The 25,311-nt window shown below is 41.3% G+C and overlaps 1 protein-coding gene across 1 annotated transcript in view; it reads left to right on the top strand.

Moving 5' to 3' along the window:
- The first annotated feature begins 885 nt into the window (after nt 1-885).
- Nucleotides 886-25,311, top strand: part of LOC119911900 (fibroblast growth factor 11-like) — a 50,999-nt gene continuing 26,573 nt past the window's right edge. The window contains exon 1 of the mRNA XM_038730880.1: nt 886-2,120. Coding sequence (XP_038586808.1) covers nt 1,928-2,120 — 193 coding nt within the window. The 5' untranslated portion in view covers nt 886-1,927. The remainder of the gene's footprint in view (nt 2,121-25,311) is intronic.

Raw genomic sequence — 25,311 nt, 5'->3', positions numbered from 1 at the left:
GGGGGTGCTCTGACCTGGCCTAGTACGGTGCAAGAGAAGTGATGAAAATAATAGGGGAGCCAGAGGAGGAAGGGAGTTTGGATCGCACACATCGAAGGAGGGATTAGAGTGAGGAGAAGGAGAAAAGGGTGGCAGAAAGAAGAGCAAAGGGGAGGGTTTAGGGAAATAGATTTGAGGGAGAGAGAGGGAGAGAGAGAGAGGGAGGAAGCGACAGAGAGAGCATGCGAAGCACGATGCCAGCACTCTCTCGGTAATGCACTGTGAACAGGGACAAGCAAGAGAGCGAGTCACACACACACACACACACACACACACACACACACACACACACACAGACACACACACACACGTACATGCTGCCTCTGTCACACACCCTCACACCCGTACACCTTCACACTGTGCTGCTCTTTCACACACATACACACTTCCTCACACGTGTGTGCTGAGGCTGAGAGGTGCCTTGTTCGGGGGAGACACACTTTCTCCCCCTCCTCCTCCCTCCCCCTCCCCCCCCCCCCCCCCCCCCCCCCCCCCCCCCTCTCTCTCTCTGTCTCTCTCTCAAACACACACATGGACACACACTGTGCAACTGGACTCATCGGAACCAGACCGGACTACTGTCACCCACCAGTGGATGTTCATTTGGATGAACGGCGACAATACAGCATCTACCGTAAGGCACGGCTACCTGCCAGCACACCCCCTTCCCCTATTCCCCTTCACCTCATCTCCCCCCCTCCATTCATTCATCCCTCCTTCTCCCAGCTGCGAGGCGGCGTGCGATGCTGAAGGACACAGCGCTGTGCTCTGCTGGGGTGTAGCGCGCAGCCGAGAGAGTTGGAGAGCCCGAGCCGAGTGGGGGGGATATGTAGACTCACTGCACTCCCTCCCTCCCTCCTCTTTCTTTCTGTGTCCCTGTCTGTCTCTCTATCCCCGCGCTCGCTCGTTCATGAATGTCACCTCTATCTCTGGGAAATGCTGTATTCATCAAACCCCTGTCTTCTCCCCTTCTTCTCTCAGGGTGAGGGTGATCGTAAGGGGGATGCCGGGAGAGCTTGAAAGACAGAGAGGAAACAAGCCGCCCTCCGTCCAGCAGCGTCCGTCTGCATCCCTTCATCCTCAACCCAGCTTGCAGAGCTGAAACCTCAGGTCAGACGGTCCCCCACTTTTTCTTCCACTTCTCTTGTGCTGTCATTGTTGCGGATGGGGACATTTTACAGGTGATGGACAGAACGAAAAGGAGCTGTGGTGTGTCCTGACAGTGTCCCTCCTGTTATTTGGGAGAGTTGATATTCAGACATTTTTGGTTCAGGCGCTTCTGATCTGCAGGACTGAGCAGGTTAAGTGGACTCAGTGTGATTTTTGTGTGGGTCTGGTTTTGTCATGCGGCGAATGGTTCTGTTGCTGAACCCTTTCGGACGGGATTGAGTCAAACTTCACTGGAGCTCCAGGGGTATTCTCGGACTGGGACAGAGGCACCGGGAGATATCGGCTAGAGTGCGTTGGTTTTTGTGGTGGATAACAACATGACTTGTCCTAAAAGAGGAATAGTGACGTATCAAAGCTTCACCTGAACCTCACTCCGAACCAGAAAACATCCAACTTAAACGACCTTTAAAGGCTATCGCTCATCAGTTCAAACCTCAACGAGCGCCAGTTGTCAGTTTTGGGTAGATCTTGAAGGGATCCACCCTTCTTTCCTCCTCCACCTCCTCCTCTTCTTCCCTTCTTCTCTTTTTTGCCTTTGTCCCCCGTTGCTTTGGTCCATCCTTAAGAAGCTCCCTCCTCCGCTCTGCACCCCTCCCTCAGCGGTGCTCCGTCGCCCTGGGTGAGCGGGCAGGGGGGTGGCCCACGGTACCCCCCGACACCTGGGCGCCACCGAGCCGCCAGAGGCTGGTGAGGCGGCGGCAGGGTCAGCGCTGGGAAGATGGCCGCTCTCGCCAGCTCCCTCATTCGCCAGCGCAGGGAGGTCAAGGACCCCCAGGCAAACCGGCAGATCGCCAGCAAGCGCAAGCCCTGCCCAAAGAGCAACAAGTCACTCTGCCAGAAGCAAATCCTCATATTAATATCAAAGGTTCGACTATGTGGCAGTCGAGGGAGAAAAATGGAAAAAAGACCAGGTGAGTTCTGTTAGGCCTTCTTATTAAAATCTCATTTCTTCTAGTTTCTTCCTTCCTTCCTTCCTTCCTTCCTACACCCTGTCCGTCTTCTCTTCTTCTTTGCTCCATTTTCTGCCTGTACTGAATAACTGGATTTTGATAGTTGATGTGCCAGACTACAGATTAATCCTCAGCTGTCAAGCTTCAATAGAGAACATCCCCAGCCTGTAATTTCCAGTTCAGGACTTAATCGGAATCTGGGAAACATCCCAGCCCATCTTCCTGGTAGCTGTACACAACATGTTCTGTATTTAGGGTAGTACAGGAAATGGACAGAGTAAATTCCAGCTTAATACACATAGATTTGTGCCTCTGACGAGGTTCTTGAGGTGCATGTAAACACGTCCACACACACGCTGGTAATCTGCAAACACACAATGGACTGGCTCGTACACACGCTGATTTACTGTGATATAAAAATGTCAAGAGGCGCCTCATTTGCAATTCTGGGGGCCATTACTGTCCCTGTGCTCCCCTCCAGGCAAGTGAAACCTGGCCTAATTTGTTTTGTGTCTTTGCATGGTATATGTAATTGCAAAATGATTCAATGAAGCTAAATAAGACACTTTCTGCGATGAGTGTGTCTGTGCTGTGTGTGGTGATGGTTTTTGACATAACGAGTCAAAGATAAATTGAGAATAATGCTTCTGTATACTGTAACTATACTGTATACAGATCCAAACTCTATACTGTATCTTAATGATTACAATACTTACAATTACAATAATATGGCTCTTCGGAGGTTCTGGGGTCTTGGTGAAACCTTTTGGGTATTTTTGTAAATACATCATTAAATTATAAGGAGAGGCAGAAGCGAGCAGTAAAACACACTCACACACCAGTGGAGCTGGCCGTTTGTCCACAAACAGATGTACTTGCCATGGTTAGTTTTTATGTATAATAATAGCAGTTTAAATAATTATATATCATTAATCTTTAGTCTTAGCAATTATAGCTTTTAAAGGTATATTACCCATTTGTCTTATTTCAGAAGTCATGTTTGAGTTTGTTTCTTTTTTGGCCAGTTTGGTTTTTGCTTTTGACTTGAAATATTATCTTAAAAAGTTAAATTCTTTTTTTCTTGTTTTAGTCTTTGTCTGAAAGTCACATTGGATCTATTCCTCTGTCTACTTTCTCACTGTTAAGTTAAGCACTGTACTACATTTGACACAGATCTTGTCTCCCTCTATACAACAGTATGTGTGTGTATCGTCATGCATGTCTTCCCTGGATAAGTTTGTCCCCACCTCACCAGTCTGCATGGCTGTGTGTGTCTTTCCCCTCACCTACTGTCCTGCACTTCCACGTAAGGTATGTGTGAGTCCTTTTCCGCCCCATGCAAGCGTAAGTGTGTGTGTGTGTGTGTGTGTGTTCTGTGATATTTATTACCCCAGTGTGCCAAGTTCATCATGATAATTACGTGGTGGAACCTCTAACGTGGGAAGCAGCATCTGCCATAGAGGCGGCCGCTCTCTATATTGTAATTACGGTTGTAAAATATGTTGGACAGGTCGTGGCAGTGACAGCTCTTTGGGAAAAGGCCACACGTGCACCATGCCCATTGTTTGAAACCATTTCCATCCTAATGGCTTCAGTGCTTCCGACACTCTTATGGATTTATTATGGTAATCATGGGGACGAGGTATGGAGACTGTGATCAGAGACGCATTACCGTCTTCACAGTTTCAGGTTGTGATTTTCAAGGGGTCTGCATTAAGTACCGAGCGTGGCAGTGTGCGTCTTTGTCATTCTCTCATGGAGTCTCTACATGTGGGTGTGTTCAGCGTATAGAGGACACTGCTGGCCCCTGACAATGAGTGTGTGCGCTAGCTGGTGTTTGTGAGTGTGGATTCTCATCATGTGTAACTTTCTCCCTCCTTCTCTGAGCTTCAGCCCGAGGCCACAGTTGACCCCTGGCCAGGAATAAATGACTGGAATATTCCCGAGCTGTAGCCTCCACCTCCTCCTTTTCCTCCTCCTCTCCCTCCTCCTCTTCCTCGTCCTCTTCCTCATCCTCTTCCACCTCCTGGCAGGACTTCAGAGCAGCCTGCTTACAGCTTGCGTTCACTTTGCCTCCAACTGGCTTCCATTGTTTTCACTGGCATCACATGGCTGCTATTGGCTTATTCTGCATCTTGTGGCTTATAGTCTCTTGCATTGTCTTTTGGTTGGTTCCCATTGTTTTCTGATGGCTTCCACTGTCACATTGGCTTCCTTTGGCTCTCGTTACTCTCTCTTGGCTTCTGTAGACTTTTGTCAAGCACAGAATCTCAGTTTTCATTTCTCCTATGCACTCAGGGACGATAAGATTCTAGGAACTACCTGAGGCATATAAATAAAAAATCCACCCAGTTTTCACTACAGACAGCGGATACTGGTATGACGTATTACAGCATCACTACTTGTATGGGCTTTTAATTTATAATGCAAGACGAACGCCTCGTTTGCACTGTGATACTTCACATAAGCAGCATGTCAGTATTATTGATGCAGCCCTTTATGATCATTACAATGTTTCCACCTAGGTTAAATGTCGAAAGACATATACAACAACACAGTCACGCCCAAGTCAGTAATTTGCTTGCTGTTGTTTCCAGGCAGGCAGAGAAACAATCAGCTGCACCAAAGCAATATGATCACCCTCAGGTTACGTAATGTGGAAAGTACTGTGCCCGAAACCAGTGGGGAATGGGCAACTTTGTGGGTTAGTGGTGAAACATCACAAAAGCATCAGCTGTACAATAATCTGTCCTGTGGTTTTATTATTTTGTGTTTTGTTCACTTACTAAACTAGCCTCTGCATATCAGAGTACAGTTCTTTTTAGCGTTTGGTTTTACTTTAAAATCATCATCAGGAACAGCTACACGTGTCAGGAAACAGCTGCTAATACATACCATCTGATGTGTGCTATCTCATTCATTTGCCAGCCTCCTAATGCTGCCAACATCATGTACCATTGCCTCTGCCCTTGTTTGGAGTAATACCACTCTTATTTGTACTCTTAGATGTTATGAATATCAGTGATAGCTTCTACTTGTTTCGACTGAAGTCTCTTTCACTGGTAACTGTTTGCATGTTCTATCGTCTCCCAGCAGGCCTGATTAGAAACGACTTAACAATTGGGTATGTTTCCATGCAGCTGTGCATTTTCAGAAAAAAAAAGAAAGAATAACTATTCAGAATTATTGGAAGACCTTTTTAAGGCTCAGGTGGAAAAGTTGTAAGTCGAATACACTTTGAATTTGCAATACATTTTGCTTCATCTGGTGTAGAAAAAGCACTCACGTCATGCAGCAGCTCACCCCTCCACCCCTCCACTTGCTTCGAGTCCAGTTGGGGGCTTTTCTTAAATATCAACCCTCTTGCTAAAAAGACAAAATATCAAAAATAATAACTTAGATGAGAAGCACTTGCACAGGTAAACTAATGGCGTCTTAAATATGCAGTGTTTCTGTGTGTGTGTGAGTAGGCCTATGTGTGTGTAGATGCTATCATGCATCTAACACTGCTTATGCGTCACTGCCCTGTGACCGGATAGTCCAGGTTCACTTTGTGCTGTTGAAGGCCATTTGAGGCTATTGTAGGACAGGAGGAGTTGTACTTAAGAACCAACGCGTGTGTCCTCAAACATTCGCTATCTGGCTGCGGGGGAGCGACGTGTGCCCCGGGCTGACCCACATACCTTTACCCCCTTACGCTGTCATCCAGCACCTCTCCCCCACTCGGTCACCCCCTCACCTCTACACACAGGCACACACCCTCTAACCCTCACCTAACCCATACTAATGACGCCCGAGCACTACAGCCCACTCAGCTTATAACAAGGTCAGCTCGCCCTGCATACACACACACACACACACACACACACACACACACACACACACACACAAGCAAACTAGCGCTAGAGAACACACACACTTTCAAGTGCACACATCCTCAAGTACACATATCAATAATTACAAACACACACTTACATAAATACAAATACACACATTCACATAAACTAATAAATCAGCACACAAACACAAACAAATGATGAGATGTCATGGTAATTTAGGTAGGGAGTGTGGGAGAGAGATAATTTTGCCCTGGCTTTGCGTGTGTTTGTGTGTATTTGTGTGCGGTGTGTGTGCGCGTGTGGGGGGGCTGATATGATCTAATGAGGATGTTAAGCCGCCTATTGGATATCAAAGCGAAACCAAAATAGCTTGTGTTGCTGCTGTGGAAGCCCTCCTCTCTTCTGTTAACAGGATAGAATAACACTCGGAGTTCTTACTGCAGCACGGGGCCAAGTGTTCATCCAGCTACTGCAAATTAGTTTGTGCGAGTGTGTGTGTGTGTGTGTGTGTGTGTGTGTGTGTGCAGGAGAGAGAGAAAATATGTGCATGTTTGTGTCGCCGACAAATGACAGTAGATTATGTGTTCTTCTGTGTGTGTGTGTGTGTGTGTGAGGCTCATTGTTATGCCGTGATTCATCAGGCCACACCAGCGCCTTTCATTAACACACACTGATTTATCAATAATGTGAGGCAGCGTTTGGAGAGCACACATTGACTGGGGCGATTTACTGCCTCATAGACGAGACACTCTGGACGGGCTACACCAGGAAGGACTATATTTCGCTCTCTCCCTCTCCCTCTCGCTCTCTCTGTCAGCTTTCTCACTCTCTCTTACTTCCTATCAATCCCTCTCTCTCACCTCCCTTTCTCCCACAGTCTCAATCGCCCCGTCCCCCCTCCACACCGCTCACTTCTCTTCTCAAGGACATCTAGTTTTCTTCAAATGTCTCTCTCGCTCTCTCTCTCTCTCTTCAATATGCTTTATTGGCATGTTTAAGTTAAACAATGTTGCCAAAAAGGTTTGCTGTATTTTCCCACTGTGTCTAATCATCACTCACTGGGTGCTACAGAGATGTTGGGGGTGCCGTGTTACGAAACCCTGGTACTACTGTTAATGGATAAGGGTAATGCATGTCTAATGTATGGAACTCTAATCATTTGGATTTGGAGTTTATTTGTTTACTGTTTTCAGTTAGGGATACACATGAAGTCTATGTGAATGCTATTTACATACTTTTATATTAATCTAACAAATAACACAACACATTGTGAATCTGATTATTATGTTTTACTTAAAAATCCGACGAAAAAAGAAATGCTATGTAAACTGCTGTGTTATTAATGCATTAACACCACATTGGAGACAGATTAAGCCTGTTTTTAACCCTGACTTCAGATTTTAGACTCATCTGAATTTCTGCCAGATTGATTGGCGTCTGATGCTCTGTTTGAGGAGGGTGGCAACACCTGATTCATTTGCTGAACGATCAGGTAGATGATCGATGGATTTCAGAAACCATGGCCCGCCTCGTTGCAGTTTTAGCTGTTCCATTCGGCATGTATTTCTCCACATAGCCGCGGTCCTGTTATAAACTGTAATGAGTTTAATTGAATATTACTGAAGTGGAATTTTACATGTTGTGGCTACTGTTTTCTTGAGACTGTGCTGGGAGATAAATGAAACTGAAGTCCGCAGCAGAACAGTCACACCATGCTGTCTGCATCTTCCAGCCATCTACTGCTCCATATAGTAGATTTGCACAAAGTAATGCCGCATTTCTCTTTTATAGTCAACACTTTTGAGGACCCTGCAGTCTTGTTGTCTCACCCACATTGAGAATGGTTCATTGATCTGTAGAGTGTGAGTGTATTAGTCATACATTTGTGGCTGTGCAAAAAGTAGTGTAATGTGAGATAATATAATGTTCAAAATGTATAAAAATGTACAGTATCTGCACAACACAAGACAGCATGACTTTCCGCGGTGCTCAGTAATCCAAAAGTAAATCCTAAACACGACAGAAATATCTGGCAACAGGCAGAGACCCTTGACAACATAAGAAGACGAGGTGACAAAGACCAGGGAGGAAACATAGACTATACACACACATACACAAGCAGGCAGGGTGATTATACAGGTGAGAAACATTAGGCAATCAGGACACCAGAGGCAGGTTACTTAAAACAAAACTTACAAAACAGGAAGTTCAAAACCCAAAATACTCAAACCGTGCCATCTTCAGGGCAAAAAAAGGACTAAAATGGTCGACACTCAGCTCCTTTTTACATCACTCAAAGCATGATTTGAAGCCTGAGGAAAAAATTAAAAACATATTCATCCTAACTACAAACAGACCTATCAATATGGCATTAATATCCTTGGAACACTAACATCCTCCTCTCATTATTCCTCACGTTATCCTTTCATATACAGAGTTTAAATCATTTCCTTTTGTAAAACTATCCATGAAAGTGTACAGTACCTAACACACTAGCTGCTAGCTAAGGAATAATGTAAAGCAGTATCAGCTCAGAGTTCAAAGAGTTAAACAAGACAAACAGCTGTACAGTGGAACACAGTAAATTAACCTGTTGCAAGCCAGCGGGCATTTAAAGTTGCTTCATCACGCCATTGTTTCTTTCTTTTTTTTTATATTCTCAGTGTGGAGGTCCACCAGACTACACATAATGATGTCTCACGTGTTGTCATGTCACACCTCTGCTCCGCTCCCACTCTGACCCCATACTGCCCACTTTCTGTGGCGTCCCCCGGCAGCCATAAATATACTGTAACATCTTTCAGAAATTTTTTTTGGACAAAATGGAGACAATTTTAACTACTGTCCTGATGGAAATCATCTTTTTCTCATGTGGCACCAAGAACTCCTTTAATATTTCGTGTCTAAAACTCTTTATTGAACATGTTAAAAGACATTTTGAATTGTGCAGGCTCCCACATCTTTTGCTCATTCCCCCCACCACCCCCAAAAAAATATTGCCACGTGCTCACTGTGCTCACTGTGCATTATCAGGCAGCCGATGGCCTCTGTTGTTTTGGTTCCGCACTCTCTCTCTGCCTGTGCGGCAGATGTTGTGTATGAATAAATGATTTGAAGATGCTAACATTTGAACTGTGTGATGATCAATGAGTGCTTTCAGTGCCGCCCGTCCCAACCAATTGATTTATGGAGCCGAGTGTCTTTAGATGGGCATCAATCATCATTATCAGAGAAAATAGAATATTTCTGCTGCATTTGCCTGTGTGTGTGTGTGTGTATTGTCTGCTGTATTTCAGTGTGGGTGTGTGTGTTCCAGGTGTCTGAGCTCTGTGAGTGAAGACATGCTGGGTTTATTAAGGCCGCGCTGCCCTGGTAGGAATGAGGTGAGCTGCTTGGACTCAACAGGGCGCATTCTTGGCCCGGAACGGCACGGCACAGCATGGCATTGAGAACACCAAAGTGTAATGAGAGCGGGGCGAGGACGGCGAGGTGGTTTAAGATCTGGCAACATTGCTCTTCAAATGACCTCCAGCTGAGATCGTCCCTTGTGCACACACAGCTACAGTGAAGCATGTCTGCATGCATGTAAATAATCTACACCAGCTCTCATCATCTTATTTTCCGTCAGATTTCCACTCCGCTGGGATTCACTGTCTTGAGAGCCCAAGTAACAAATGGCCGGCGAGCGTCGAGTCAGCATCTTGTGCCCCCCCCCCCCCCCAACACCACCAATATAACCTTCCTTATCTCAATGTCAAAAAAACCCCACAGAAACAGCGCACTGCCCCTTTAATCAATGCCTATAGTTAAACTGCAATATCAACATGCTGAGGACAATAAAGCCAGCATTAGCATTTTATATGTAATCAATTTGCCGCATGGTTTGTGTGCTTGAGCTGTGGCGTGTGTCACATGGAGATGCAAGTATAGGGATACAGGACAAACACACACACAAACAGACACACAACCATGGGAATACACAGTCAGCATGAAAGCCTTCTGGCTAGATCCCGAACAAGACATAGACAATGCCATTGAAAACACACACACACACACACACACACACACACACACACACACACACACACACACGCACACACACACGTCCTGGTCATGCATGGAGAGTCTCTCTCTCAACCACTGTGTCCCTGACCGAAGTGACACTGTCTAAAAGAAAACTCATTAAATCATATGTCATTTTTGTCGTGTGTGTGTGTGTGTGTGTTTACCCCTCACTCTCACACACACATCACCTAAAACCTGCTGTCGAGTGATGGCGAGAATAAACCGGCCTTCAGGGAAAAGTCTGTGTGTGCATGCTTTCCTGCTTGCGTCTGTATCTGATTACGGGTTAATTTACTTTGATCACAGAGACTGTGGCACCCAAGGGGGGTGTAGGATTTACTGACAGGTGCTGTGGACCGACAGATCAGCATACAGCAGCACGGCCCCTGTCCTCACATTTGTCTGTCTCTCTGTCTGTTATTGAAAATGTAACCTAAAAAGGAGTCTAATGCAAGCAAACTTATTATTGTGTTATTGAAATGTCATTAAAATTCAACTTTACTTCTAATTTAGGGGATAGAGAAGATAAAATAAAGCAGAAATTCCGAGTCTCCAGTAGTATGCTAATTCTTTAGCCCACAGTATGGAAAGTAATAGAAGATCATTAGCTTCTGGCAGCTATAAACTGGAAGGTTTGTTAGTTTTAATGAGTCTAAACCTGCCAGGCTTGTTTATTAAATCACTGAAATTCACACAATGTATTTTCTTTACACAACACTTGAGCATGACTTGCTAGTCCATTGTAGTTTTTGAGCTACTTTTGTTTTTGCTTTAAAAAAATTTAAATCACGAATCTATATAATATTTTAAAGGGCTATTTCACACAAATTACAAGGAAACTTTTCTCACTTGCCTCATAGGTTTTCAGAAGGAAAATTTCTTACAAAGGTTCTATGTAAAAAAGTGAATAACTTTTCCCAGTGAGATCTGTGTGTATCCAGGGTAATACAGAGATCATTTCTATAAAAACACATTGTTGATTTTTAAAATGTTTAATTTATGAATGACTTGAGCATCACAAATGATGATGAGGCAGAAATGTCTGTGACAAATATCTCAAAACGTGGCCAAATGAAACTCAATCCTCATGGCAGTTTTTTTTCTTTGATGAAGTGCCCCACTTTTGTAGATTAATGTAAGTTTCAAATTGGACTTTGTGACACATAGATAATTTCAGGACCATTCCTTTCAACATGTATTTGGCAATGTGACCAAATGGCTAGACTCCCCCATAAATAGATCTTTCATGGACGGATTAAACCCCCGGGATTCCAGGAATTCCTTTACAAGACATTTCGTTTCAAAAACACAGAACTGTGGATAATTAATTAGAAGATTATGTTCATTGCAACCATACATCATTTGATCTTCTGTTTTTCAGCATATCCTCCTCGAAATGGTTTGGCTGTAAATGTCCGTTTGATACTTTTTTGGTGGTTTGATGAACAAACACAGACACATGCAGACAAGCACACACGTCAAAAATCCCAGGATCCAGCCAGTGGGACCAGATTTTTGGTGAGAATTAAAACTTGTTTTCACAGTTTTCTTTTTCAGGTTATCTCTTGTGTCTGTCATCACCTCTCTAAAATTCTTCCACTTCCTGTATTTCTCTCTTTCCTCCATGCATGCTGCATTTAGTTACTTGCATTTGCAAGTGTGTTACCAAGTCAGTACATGAATAACACTGAATAATGTAACCGGCGTGTGTCAACAGACAGGCAGCAGAGCAAGTGTTTCACGCCAGAGAGAGATAATTCGTGGTTACTGCGTGAACATATGTAACATTTCAGGCATTCACACAATGTGCATGCATGCAATCTTTGTATACAAATGCAAACACTGCTGCATTGTTTTGAAGAGAAATGTGGCAAATCACACAGACAGGCATGCAGTTTACATTTGCAGTTGCTCACTTGTTCACACTAAAAGCACACACAGTGATGATACAAGGGACACGGAGCACACAGGGTGTGATCTTTACTGTTTCAACCCCCTGTAGGCACGGCATGTGCTTTCAGAAGCACATGTTTAGATGTTGACTCAGGACCTATGGCACATACATGTGTTCTTTGGGTAGGGATTTGGCATCTGTTTGCTCCCTTTGAACAAGTCGTATTCACTGTAAATTCCCAAGTGTGTTTACGGGTGGGTGGGTGGGGGGCACCTTGCTGATAGCAGCACCCTGTCTACCTGTGTGTTGTTCTTCTGTGGTACACAAGCACAGGTGCGTGACGCGTCCTTCACTTAAATGTACCATCAATCAACCTGTAAGTTGGAGATAAGCCAGAGTGCAACCTGGCACACACACACACACACACACACACACACACACACACACACACACACACACACACACACACAAACACACAGAAACGAAAACAAAGAAACACAGAGACATGCACATTTGTACAGTACATATACTCTAGAAATGTTAGATTTTGCGTGCAGGTGAGAAGAGGGTTTCCTCTAAAACTGGGGCTTGCCATTAAATGATCCATCATGCAATTAGACTCTCGTTCTGCAGTGAAGGAGGGACAGAAAGATAGAGACAGACAGAGATAGAAAGCCCTCTTAGCCATTCATTAAGTCTAACCTTGACTCTTAATATAATTAGACTAATTAGACAAGTAAAAAAAATGGAAAGCTGAATATTCAGCGCTGTTCAATGTGTTTAATACATTTATGAAAAAATATCATGAAACATTAACTAGGTTAACATAAAGTTTCATTTTTGTCAAAAAATATAAAATGATCTCTCTTTTGGCTCTCATCATAAAAATAAGACTTAATTAACATTGGACTAAATACTGACAATAGATTTCAGTCCCGGTTGATTTTAGGACACTTACTAGTTGTCACTGCATGTGCATTTTAAATGGTGCATTCAAGATAACTGTGGCCTATTTTAGCCAATGTGATAGTCAAACTTGAGCTTATTTTAACAGTGTTTTTAAGTTATAAAACTCTGAACAAGATGTTTAAAATGTGCAGGCTAGCTGAACCCTCTATACTGGACGCTCTAAATGTGAAGTAGCTATTTACTAATATAATTTACAATCCATTTTAATCCATAATTCTATGTGTGTAATATAACTAATAACTAATATAATACATCAGTTATACTTTTACTGCAGTGCCACAAAACCTTAACTACAGTGAAATAGTGCAACTTAACATCAAGTGTTATCCACCCAGTTTTATATCCTATTATATCCTATTGTGGTGCAGACAGTAGCATTAAAACAATAGTCTAGTCTTTCATAACTAGGAACTGTTGTTGTTGTTTTTTTCAGTGCAGCCTTCTCTTTATTAGACACTGGTATAATAATATATAGTGCACAAATCCACACCGTTGTTCACTACAATAGTATAGTATAAAGATAACAGATAACCTAAAAATGAAATTGTTTAATATGATAATATTCAGTATTCATACAACAAAGTAAATAGGAATTGCCTGATTAAATTTTGTAAACTAGTGAGAATGTGGGGTAACAGGTGGCATTGTGGTATAACATAATGACAACATATAACTTTTTTGTTGTGTAACTGAAGGACAGAATTCATACATGCACATATTTAACAGGCAGTTCCTTGGCCACCTATATAAAAAGTAATGGCCTAAACCTATAAAGATTATCCTTAATTTTCATATTTAATATGGCTTTTTATAAAATAATAACATTTAAAGTATTTTTTCTGTGTTGTACCAGAGGACATGCATTTTTGTTACAAATGTCACTAGATTGTGAATTTCAAGGATATTAACTCACATCAGCCCATAAGATAGAGGGTTTTCAATGGGTCTTCGTTTTAAATTTTTCCTTTTTCGGATACACTATGTTGCCTATTATTTTATATGTTGCTGTAAACACCAACACCAGTATGCCATGGGTGTTCATTAACAGTTTTAGGATGAATTTCTACATTTTAAAAACACTTTTGCTGTTATAATTTTAATCCGGTCAGTTACACTGAACAACATTTTGACACTTTAGAGCTCAATAACTTCCTTAATGTAATAGTTTGCAACACAAATATTTTTGGGTCAAAAGAAGGGTAAAGCTGATGATACACTGATAATCCCCCTCCCCAGCTGCTGTTAGTTATAATGTGCGTATTTACTGGTCCCTTGCTTGTAACAGAAGATGACAGATGTTGAGAGAGACTGGGACTAAATCATACTTATCCTCAAGAAGAAAGTTATGTATGTTGGCTGGCAGTCAGTTAAAATAATTTTTGTCCATTTATGTTAAATCATGAAGCTCACTATTACATGCTGGATATGTGAATCACACCAGCATCAGGCAGCTATAGGGCAGAAGAGAGACAGAGGGGAGGGGAGAACCGCCTGAAATCTTTGCAAATTGAGACGTTGCAAGCCCCTTAAGGCCGTTGGGCCATGAAGGACAGCCATTCACAGATATTTATCATCATTATTTTAAAACCATTTCAGCTTTATTAGACGTTTTAAAGTGGGAAGTGACGGCTTAGAGCGGCGGTTGGGTGCTGACATTCACAGAGGTCACAAGACAGATTCAAACTGGTCTACCATGATGACTCATATCTACACAACATCTATCGCTCGCTCCTTTAATTCATGTTCCATGCATAAATGGATATATTAACATATGTATTCATGTTCAGTGTGTTTCATGTAATCCATTTAAGGACCAGTGGAGATGGAGGGCAGAAGCATTAAATCATTATAATGAAACCAGATGATGAAACTTATTCAACTCAGTTTATCGCAGAAATTCATGTCACACTCTAAAATCAAGGCTCATTTCAACAAGTCTTATTGCAGAGGATCTGATTCTAATCGGGCTTTAAATGTACTTACTGTATGATGCAGAATATTTGAGTGAAACCCAGTCCCATCATTTTATATAGAAGCATTACAGGATTTGTTGAAAAAAAATTTTCACTGTCAAAATAAATATTCCTGTATTTATGTTGAAGGTGGCACACAGATCCCAGCTAAAAGTTGGAAGTGGACAAAAAAAAGGCCACAGGGACGTAGAGCTACTCAGTTATTGGATGTGACAGAGAACAAGAGATCTGAATCCCAATTAGACAGGTCCATCATAGATTCATATATGCTACGGTCAAGTGTTTGATTTGTTTGATTCTCTTGTACATATGTGGGCTCGGCTCGTGATCCTCCTGTGAGCTGCCTGCCCCAGTCCAGCTGAAGTCCCCAAGCTAAACTCCCCTGCCTGTTCATATCCAGCAGGATGGACTCTGCCAAAGCCTCAGCTGTTCGCTCCTGAGAACACTGACTTTGTGGCAGGACGCCATCTTAGCACTACGCCACTGACAGATAGAGGGAGAGGGACGAGAGATCTACTCAATCTATTGCTTGCAACTGAAACAGCTCCAGTCATTCACACCCATGGACATGATTGTTCCATAAGGTTTATTATTGTAACATCATTTGAACCCTGTTTCCCTAACGTTAACAAAATACTGTTCTTAAACCAAACCTTAATCTTTCCCTCAACCTAACCAAGTTGTTTTTATGCCTAAACCTAACCAAACCTTGACCGTAGTGTTACAAATCATAAAACAAATGATGTACTGCTGATCAGATTAGAAAACACTTCTAGGGGGCATAGACAAAATGTATTTTGTTGTTTGGGGGACTTGTTGGTTTTACAATGAATTAAAAATTACACTCAATATTTCTGCCCCTTTCAGTAGTTTCAGAAGCATTGTTTTAGTGGCATCTAGTGGTGAAGGTTGCAAATTGAAAACAACAGCTCACTGTGCATCACGTGGTCCTCGGACAAAATAAGAACTTTATAATAAAATAATGGCAATCGTAAAATCAGCAGTAAAAAACTTAACTTTTTACTTTTTCCCAATAAGGTTACAGCATATCAATTTAATTTCTAAATCAAACAACAAAAGGCTGTGAAAACTGTCAACATATGGTTCTCTTTTAATATGCATTTATAATATAGACTACACCTGGTTAAGTTTTTATTAGTTGTGTCTTCTCATATATTTGTATATCGCTCTGTGTACTTCTTTATGTCCCATGTACACTTTTTTTCTCATTTTGCAATAAAGATTTAAGGAGAAAAAAGGGTTTTAGATTATTCCCCTCCTTTTCCAAGCGCGTTGGAGAAGCTACGGTGGTCGACATGCTCTGTCGGCTCTTGTGCTAAATAATACTCTATTCGATGGTTCAACACTGCAGAATCGCTGCCGACATCTAAGAAAAAATAGCCACAAAAATAGCTTCAGGTTGTGGATGAGACTTACAGAGCTGTACAGTTGTTGTTGTAAATAATATACAGACACAAACTCTTTATATTGGCATATTTTTGTAAAAAATTAAAAACAGAAATGACTTAATAAGAACACATAGGCAGGCTGAATTAATTAAGAGACAAGTCAGTCTGATTGGCATTAGGCTACAAGTGTGGCGCATCAATAGCACAGGTGGAGTTAACTCACAGCAGGGTGGGACGTTTCTTTGCGTTACCACTGTAACCATCAAACACAGTATACAGTTTGTGTGATTTTTATTCAAGCAAATGTAAATGCATTTATATTCCTCACACACTATCAGCAAAGCAGCAGTCCTTTTGCGACTAAATTTCATCACCATTTTCCATTTCCATTTAGCCCTTTGAGACGTTGTGATTTACATAAAAAAACAAATCCACAGAAGCCCATTTATACAAATATTTTCCATTTTCTATAGTTATAGTTACAAGAAGGGGAAGTAATTGCAAAAAAAAAAAAGGAAACGGCTGATTTTATTAAAAATAAGTGTGTTTATGTAAATATTTCGCATGGCAATTTTTTAAGAAATGTGTGCAATGAAGTGAAGCTCCCACTCACCTCTCTGTGACTAAAAGTGAATTGGGAGATGGTGTGATTAGAGCAGACAAGGAAAGAATGAAGTCTGACCTCTAGCTAGTGGTAACCAAGAGAGAGAGGAGAAGGAGGAGGATGGAGAGATAAAGACATAAGTGGGATGCCACAGGTCAGAAGGTCTAGGAAAGAGAAAGACATGAGGATATTATATCATGCTAGATTATGTTTTTAATCATCTTACATTACTGTAATGAGAAGGTTGTCCTGTTATATCTAGTTTTGCACATATTTACACTTCTGAGGTGCAGCTTTGAGCAGCATGAATTGGACAGTTTGGAGTATTTCAGCAGTCAGGTAAAAGTCTATTTTAGCTGCAGCTTGCCATGTCGGGATTTTGCAGACCTGTGTCTCTTTTACAAAATGGGAGCCTGCGGAGGGTATTGACTTTTTGTCAGCTCTTGTTGAACCAGAGAGTTTTGGAGGGTTTTTAACTTGAAACAGCTGTGATATCAGGACGTCTCTATTTGGGTCTGGAGACTTCAAATGCCCAGCAACAGAGTGTGTATTCTTGTCAAGGCTTTCCTGAGAAGAATGTTTGGTCCCGATCTTTATGTGTATCCATACATAGCGTACTGTACCACACACACACACACACACAAACACACACACAAACATTCACACTGTCAAAGGGGACGGTGAGCTATTTGCATTATTTCACTGAAAATGACAGCCACTGTGTCAGGTTGCAACATGGCATCTTGGGTACATACCACTGCTGAAAGGCTGCTGTGAATATTTAGAAATCACATGCAAGAGCACGTGTGTGTTGTTGCATTTATCTGTACTGTGTGCGTGAATATTTTTGTCTAGGTACAGTAAAGTAAAATTACAGTTAAATATTTTTGATGGTTTCTTAATAAGAGTATTTAATTATTGATTAATTCAGTCTCACCATGACCATATTTTATTAATTCTACTACTAAATAATACAATTTTAGTTAGTTTAGAAGTGGTTAACTGGTTAGCAAAAATAGTTGAACTACTGTAAGTTGATTTGCAACAAACTAATTTAATTTTAGAACAGGTATTCATTGGGGAATTGTGAAGAAAAAATGGAAATGACTCCCACAGTGTTAGCTTTGGATGTCTTAATGTTTTTAATTCATAACATGATTTGACTGAAAGCGTCTATAAGGAGTGATACAGCTCTGCAGGAGCTGGTGAGTCAGATGGATAGAGACGAAAGGGGGGTGGGAAGGTAAGAAGGAAGGAGGGAGCACACAGACATATCTTGGGAAGCCAGAGAGAGATGGGCAGATAGGGAAGAGGAAGCAAGAACTAAAAGCGGCTCTAAAAAGGCGAGCGAGAGATGGTGTGATAGAGAGATAGAAGGATAAAGACGAGAGGAGGTGGGTGGGTGGAAGCTAGGAGGGAGGTAAGAGGGTCAGGAGCAGCGGAGAGAGATGGACTGATAGGGGGAGGATGGAGGAGAGAAGGGAAGAATAGAACGGTGGAAGGAGAAAAGAGTCGTTGAAAAAATACTTAGCAAAAGTAAAGAGCTATGGAGGCAAAAAGGGGAAGAGATAGTCATGGGAAAGAAGTGCTCAGTTAGGAAGAGGGGATGAGGCAGGGGAGAGAGGAAGTCAAAAAAACAAATGTAAGAAGCTGAAGTCAATTCATTTCTTTCATGAGCCTTCATCAGATTATTTAGTCTGAAAAATACCAGTAATTCAGTGTGTGTTTGTTTGTCATGAAGATTTCAGTGTGGGTAGGAGAGACACACATAAGTTATGTATGTACAGAGTGTGAGGATATAAATATGTACATATACTGTGTGTGTGTGTGTGTGTGTTTGTAGCCAAGATGAGATTGGAGTCTGGGGGGCAGTGCCGGTGCTTTAGAAGAAGATAAGCAGACATAATTAAGAGGCCATTAATAAATTTGTTAATGAGCACTCCATGTAACAGAGAGAGAGAACGAGGGAGAGGGAGATCGTGTGCAATTGTGTGCATAGCGTGTGTGAAGCACAGAGGGGAGGCACAGAGAGTTTCTGTGTGTCTCTCATATTCCATATCAGGCGTATCTGCTGGCTGAGATAAGTTATCATTATGAGATATGTCCTGCCTGTGACACATACACACTGTCATCTCCACTCCATTTGCATAAAGAGGGCTTTTAGCGATGCCCTTGTACCCTCAATGACAGTATCTCTGCATTAGTCAGTGCACACACACACACACACACACACTCACTCACATTCCCGCACACTCACTCACACACATATGCATTATGTATTCATTGATTACCATATAGTCATGTTTTAATGAAAGGATTAACTTGCCCACAAGAAGTTGAAAACCTAGATGTATCCCACTATAAAGGTCTGGTTGGTAAAATAACTTAGTTAACTTTCTACTCACACATAATGGAAATATACATACGGGTGTGCGAACTTATCACCTTTCAGTGAAAATCTCTTAGTCTTAGTGACTAATTGGGACAATTTTATTTTAATTGTTCCACTATCAAGCGAGAATGCTGCAGCAGCAAGACAGGGCTGCAACCTAATCTTTGTGGGCCATTGTGATGTTTTTCATGCTTGGGACTGATGAGGTTGAGTTGGTTTGATTTGACAAAGGTGTAGACCAGTGGTCGGCAAAAGGCGGCCCACTGGCCAGAACGCGGCTGGTGCTGAAATATAGCTCAGTCATGACAGCAACAGTTACTCACATAGTCACTTCCTCTTAAGTGATTGTGCCTCCAAAATAAAAGCGGGAGATTTTTTCATGAAATGAAAATTAGTGTTCATAGGTTTTTGAATGCGGATCAAACGCCGGGATGCACACACACTGCGGCACATGCTTTATTGCGAGCATGTGAAAAAGTGTCCTTATAGGCAAATCAATTTGTTTAACAAGGGAGAAAAAAAAAGTCAGCAAGATTTTGGGATCAATCTTAAAGCTCCTCCAACGGGAGTCCCGCACTCTACTGACTGAGCTAAATGTGCACATGAGTATCCATGGGTTTGAAATAATGTTCTGGCCTGCCACATAACGGCTTGAAAAAATTTGCCGACTCCTGGTGTAGACATTTAACCTAGCTACTTATTATGTAATTAAACAGTTCCTCTATTTATGTATATTATTTTTTGTTCTTTGTCAGATTATTATTAAACACATGGATCAGGATCTGAACCAAAAAATTGATTGGGACATCCCTAATAATATCCTGTTAGGGAACAATTACAGCAGGGAAATAAAGTTGAAAATTACAGAGAATGAAAATATTAAATGGGATCTACTGACAGAAATGCAATATAATATACATTACTATGTTTTCAGTGGTGTATAAAGACCTTACAACTCAGGGAATGGGACCAACAGAGGAGCATGTGAATGCATACTGAGCCATTGTTTGAAATCCTAACCCTCACCACTAGATTCCACTAAAATGTTCACACTGAACCTTTAAGATAAATGTGAGTGGAAAAACTGTCATTTCTGAAAAAAAAAATCTGAGCTGAAAATTTCACAATAGCAAGGAAAAAACATCATAATAAACTCTACTTTTTTAATTTTCATTTAGTTGTCCTCCAGCTAGAATTAGCATGACTAATAGGACAAGGACTTGGGGTGTTTGGAGGGTGGGAATGTTTATATCTTACAGATCGCTGTTCTTACAAAAGTAAGACTGTTCACCAGTGCCCGCAGGCTGGATCAAAAGCTGTCACATAAAAGGAAGCCACCTTAAAGTTTACCTATTACACAGCAGTATAAGCTGCGCGTAACTTATACATATAGAGTAGTCCTCCATTTACCACAAGTCAAGGTAAAGTGAACACTCAAGGCTCAGACACACCAGCTTAGTCACACACACACACACACACACACACACACACACACCCTGAGGGTCGTGTTGTGTTATGTAAGGCTTTCAGCGGAAGTATAAATGTTAGATAAGTGTCAGTCAGAGAGAGGAGGATGTGACATAGGAAGTTCAAGTGTGTGTGTGTGCGCGAATCACAGTTTACATTTGAGCACGTGTGAAGTTCACAGGGACCCGGGGTTGCGTGCAGTGAGTCTCTTGGGGAAACACTGACTTGGTGGTAAAGAAAAAAGGAGAGTTTGCTGCTGTGAAGTTATTCTCCCTCAATGGAGAAAGATTGATCCGAACTATGCTACTGGACTTGTGGCACGTGCACAGATGAAGCTGAACTCGTGCTGCTTTACACTTTGCTACTCATACAGTAGCTGCTGTAAATAATTTTTTCAAATGAGAGTTATGTGGACTCAAATGCCAGGAAAGCTACAGAAGCAGACACATAAGACTAAAAACTTGGAACGTGGAAATGGATTTAACACCGACATATTGTTGTGTTCGATGGATGCCATTTGAAAGGGATTGGCATTCAATTTAATACTCATAAGTTTTACTTATACCTTGGATGCTCACTCTCTGGAAGCCTGAAGTTGCAGTGCCCATACTGTAATCTGTAATGTCAACATGATGTCCAGCCTGGAGGCTGTCAAGTGACAATCAATTTGTGATCTCACACACAATGTTTGTCTGAATTTAGACATCCAAACAGGCTATTTGCTGTGTAATCGGTCCAAAAGCAAAAGTACTTTCCATCACCTGCAGAACAATGCCAGACAGAGTCGAACAAGTGACTATACATTGATAATGCTAAATATATCTTGGCAATCTACCCTAAAAGTCCCTTATGTATTTATTGGTCAGAATAGTCTTTATAGCATATATGGTTGTAGAATAGTTAGACTACTGTTTTGAGAATTGGCTTGTTCTTTGTGCCAGCCCATGTGTGTATCCTGGTTTTGCCTAACATACAGTATACATTTAGCCATAAAATGACCTTCCTTGCCTCGGTTATGGCTTATAAATGAAGATATAAATCACGTACTGTACAATTACAGCATTCAATATTCAATATGGGGTGACAGATATTAATTTAACTCAATCCAGTGTATATATAGACATTTTTAAAGGCAAACTGCTGTTTAATACAACTTCGGTTTTATTTCCATATCCGTAGCCTTTTAGATTTATCAGTTACGATAAAACTGTATTCACCAAGGTAATTTATGAGATCTCCGAACATAGCAGCAATGCTAAAAATACATCCCACAAGGCAAGACACACGAGCAGTCAAGCATTTGAGTAATAATTATACTGTTCTGCTCTGTTTTCCCATCCAGATCTCAACAATTACCCTGGTGAGTATAATGTTATGATAACCACAGCGTGTTACTGATGCTTAGCTTCATGGCTAAAGTATCTAACAAGCCAGCTTTAGTGGCGGCTATTGAGCTTCCTAAATTTAGCCCCCCACTGTTGAAAAATATTGACATTTTGTTTGTAAAGCCAGACAAAGGTTTCTATTGGGATTTTTTAAGCCTGCATTTGAAGTTGGAAAAATACAGATGTCTTTATCCTTTAATATCCTCTTACAGCTGATATTACAGTTAGCCTACATTTTTACATTTACAAAAGTACAGTGACTTTGTACAAATGTTTTTCATTCATTACAATACAATTTGAGCATTACTGGAGTGGCCATTAAAGGAAACCAAGGCTACTCAGTTTCAAAATGTAGCCATGTCTGTTTAGTGTTTGCTATATTAGCATGTTTGCTAGTTAGCCAGATGACAGCTATGTTACGGTTAACAGTTTCTGCTCAAGCTATAACAGTGTTGAGTTTTAGTAGAAAGTCAACTATACTCGACTTTCACTTTCACCTAAGCTACAGGATTATGATAATTTAACCTTGTTGTTCTAATTATAAGTCATTTTGTGTACATCAAGGTCTTCACTCTACCTTCATGGTGCACCATATTCATTCGTCACCACCTACGTTTGTTAGGTGATATTTTTTACAACTGCAAAGCTTTTATTACCCTTCAAATTTAAGCGTTTAATATCCTTTCCATTTCCACATTTCTCAACTTTTCTCCCCTCAGTCCTCCAGCAGCCTAAAGGGTCTTTGACTTAACTGTAATTACAAAAACCCCACTCCCACACCCGCAGCAATTAGATAGACAAAATGGCTGAAGGTTCCCTCCACCACCACCGCCTCCATCGCGCCTCACATTTTCTCCAATTAAACCAAAGACAGAGAAAATGAGAGAGAGCTAAGCAATATGGGAAAGCTGACCAACTTATTGAGAACCCGCTTCTCCGTCATCCTCCCTTCCCTCTCCTCTCTGCCCCTCTAGAAGCCATCATTCATGTACACAGTAAATCTCCCAGGACCATAGAAGGAAGCAATTAGTCATGTTTTGCCTTCCTGTTGCATGACAGTAATGATCAGCCTGACAGTCATTATGGCTTTACATGTTGGTGTGGATCTGTGAGTGGGTTGCCAGATTCTTTGCATACTCTTCCATCAATTAAGTCGCCCGCTAAAGAATCTCAGGCTCTTGAAGATTTTAGAAGATAATCTTAAATAAGCTCCAGTTAAGCCACCCTATTAGGAAGTATATGCTCTTCTGAAGTGTCCTTCAGAAAGAGATTTTGACCTTAACCTCTGACTTTGCTGTAGGTAAGGGTGGTCTCAATGAAGTATCACTTTTTAATAGGGTTTTTGGTTGTTAAGATATTCATAAGTTGTAATGGTAAATCCGTGTAGTGAGGTTGGTCACTCTGTCCAATACTGTGGTCGAAGATATTTCCACGACAACTGGCTAGACTGCAATGAATTTTTACTGTGGATATTCATGATCCCCCTCTGACCTTTCCTAATGTGTCACCAAACAATTCAAAATTTCAACGTGGAACATCAAAGTTACCAGTTAATGCACTGAGCGCATTGATGATCCCAAGGTGTTACCGGTACCTGTTTTGATTTTAATGACCCAATAGTGTTTCCTCTAGTAGCATTTTCAGGTCAAGTATTTTGTTTGTTCTAAACAATGCACAATTAATCTTTCAAACAAGTGGGGATTTATATAATTACCAAATTGGCCTAAACATAAGACGACCAGGGTTACAAGACGACCCCAAAGACTTTTTGAAGATAGAAACGCTCTCCTAGTCTTTTGGGAAGTTCCCCTAAAGCATCATCATATTGTCATAAAGGGGACTCTGTCTGTCTGTCTGTCTGGAAGCTGTTTCTCTTTGAAATGTGGAACCTGAAAAGTTTTAATGAAGGCAAAATGTAAATCTCACATTACCATGTATCAGTCACAAAAACTCACCAGACAGGATCTTAAAGTGGTCAGAATAATTTTGTCTGCTACATTTAGCATTTTCCTGTCTTTTTAAACACACACTTTAAAACCTGTAGGTTAAACTGGGATAATGAAACATTGTTAGAGCTGACAAAATACTATAGACTTGAAGAAACCTGCTAGCCTAGTAACATTAAGGCTATAAATAACTCATTATAATGCTCTCTGTAGAAGCCAGTGTTACACTTTTGTTTTCTCCATTCAGAGAAAATCTTATGTCTAGTCATAAATTAAGTCAATAATTAAATATGTTCAGAGCAAAATGCTACAGCATGTACCAGTTTACTGTCCCTTTTTTTCAAATGCTATATGGTTAACCAACACTAAAATAATACCTACTTATACATTATGGAATGTTTTTGTAGTGATATCTGCGAAATAAGTTTGAACTGAAATCAGAGTTACTTCAAATGTGCAACAATCAGACCTCTTTAGACAGCAGGATTTGCTATATATTAAAGTTATTTTCATTTCATTTTAGTGAGCAAATTGTTTAGTAAAATGTCACAAAAATAATTTCTATGTATTCTTTTTGTTTTGTTTTTTTACCTCTGTGTGTGCGGGGGAATATTTTGAGACACAAAATGTGATTCACATGTACCACAGGAAAACTGTTTTCAGCACACTACGTACAGCATGCATGCTCAGGACAGAATTTGCTACCTGGCTAAATCTTGGACCTGAACGTCTCAGTAAATCACCCCACAAGTCTTTCAGTTCTTCAGTAAATGTACCTCGTTACTTTCATCGTCTTGAATAATGCAACAGCCTCCTCTAAACCTAATTCAAGCTCTGTGTGCTAAGTTTTAGCACAGGTTTTGTACCCTCTGCTGCAGCGCAATGGAGATACACAACGGCAATAAATAGAATCACCAGCACCGAGTGAGACAAGCTGACCCGCTGACAGAAAAAAGGAAGAAGACAGCTACTAAAGGGACGACTGGGAGAAGAAAAACGACAGATGAACAGATGGACAGATGTAGGAGGAAGATCACCGGGCCGGCTGGAGATGATGGGGTTGCCCGGGTGGGTTTTAATGAGAGGCCCGTCTCTGTATGCATAAAGGGAATTATCCCCATCCAGTTCAATAAAGTAGCTTGTATAATTATAGTGCAGTTTACTGGCTGGAGGGAAATTGAATCCCTCAGAACTGAGACGAGAATGGTG

This window comes from Micropterus salmoides, unplaced genomic scaffold (genome assembly GCF_014851395.1).
Source record: "Micropterus salmoides isolate LMB-PRFRI ecotype aquatic unplaced genomic scaffold, ASM1485139v1 Ms_hic_scaffold_2, whole genome shotgun sequence".
Lineage (NCBI taxonomy): Eukaryota > Metazoa > Chordata > Actinopteri > Centrarchiformes > Centrarchidae > Micropterus > Micropterus salmoides.
Note: the sequence above shows the minus strand (reverse complement) of the source record. Positions and strands in the feature narration are given on the sequence as shown.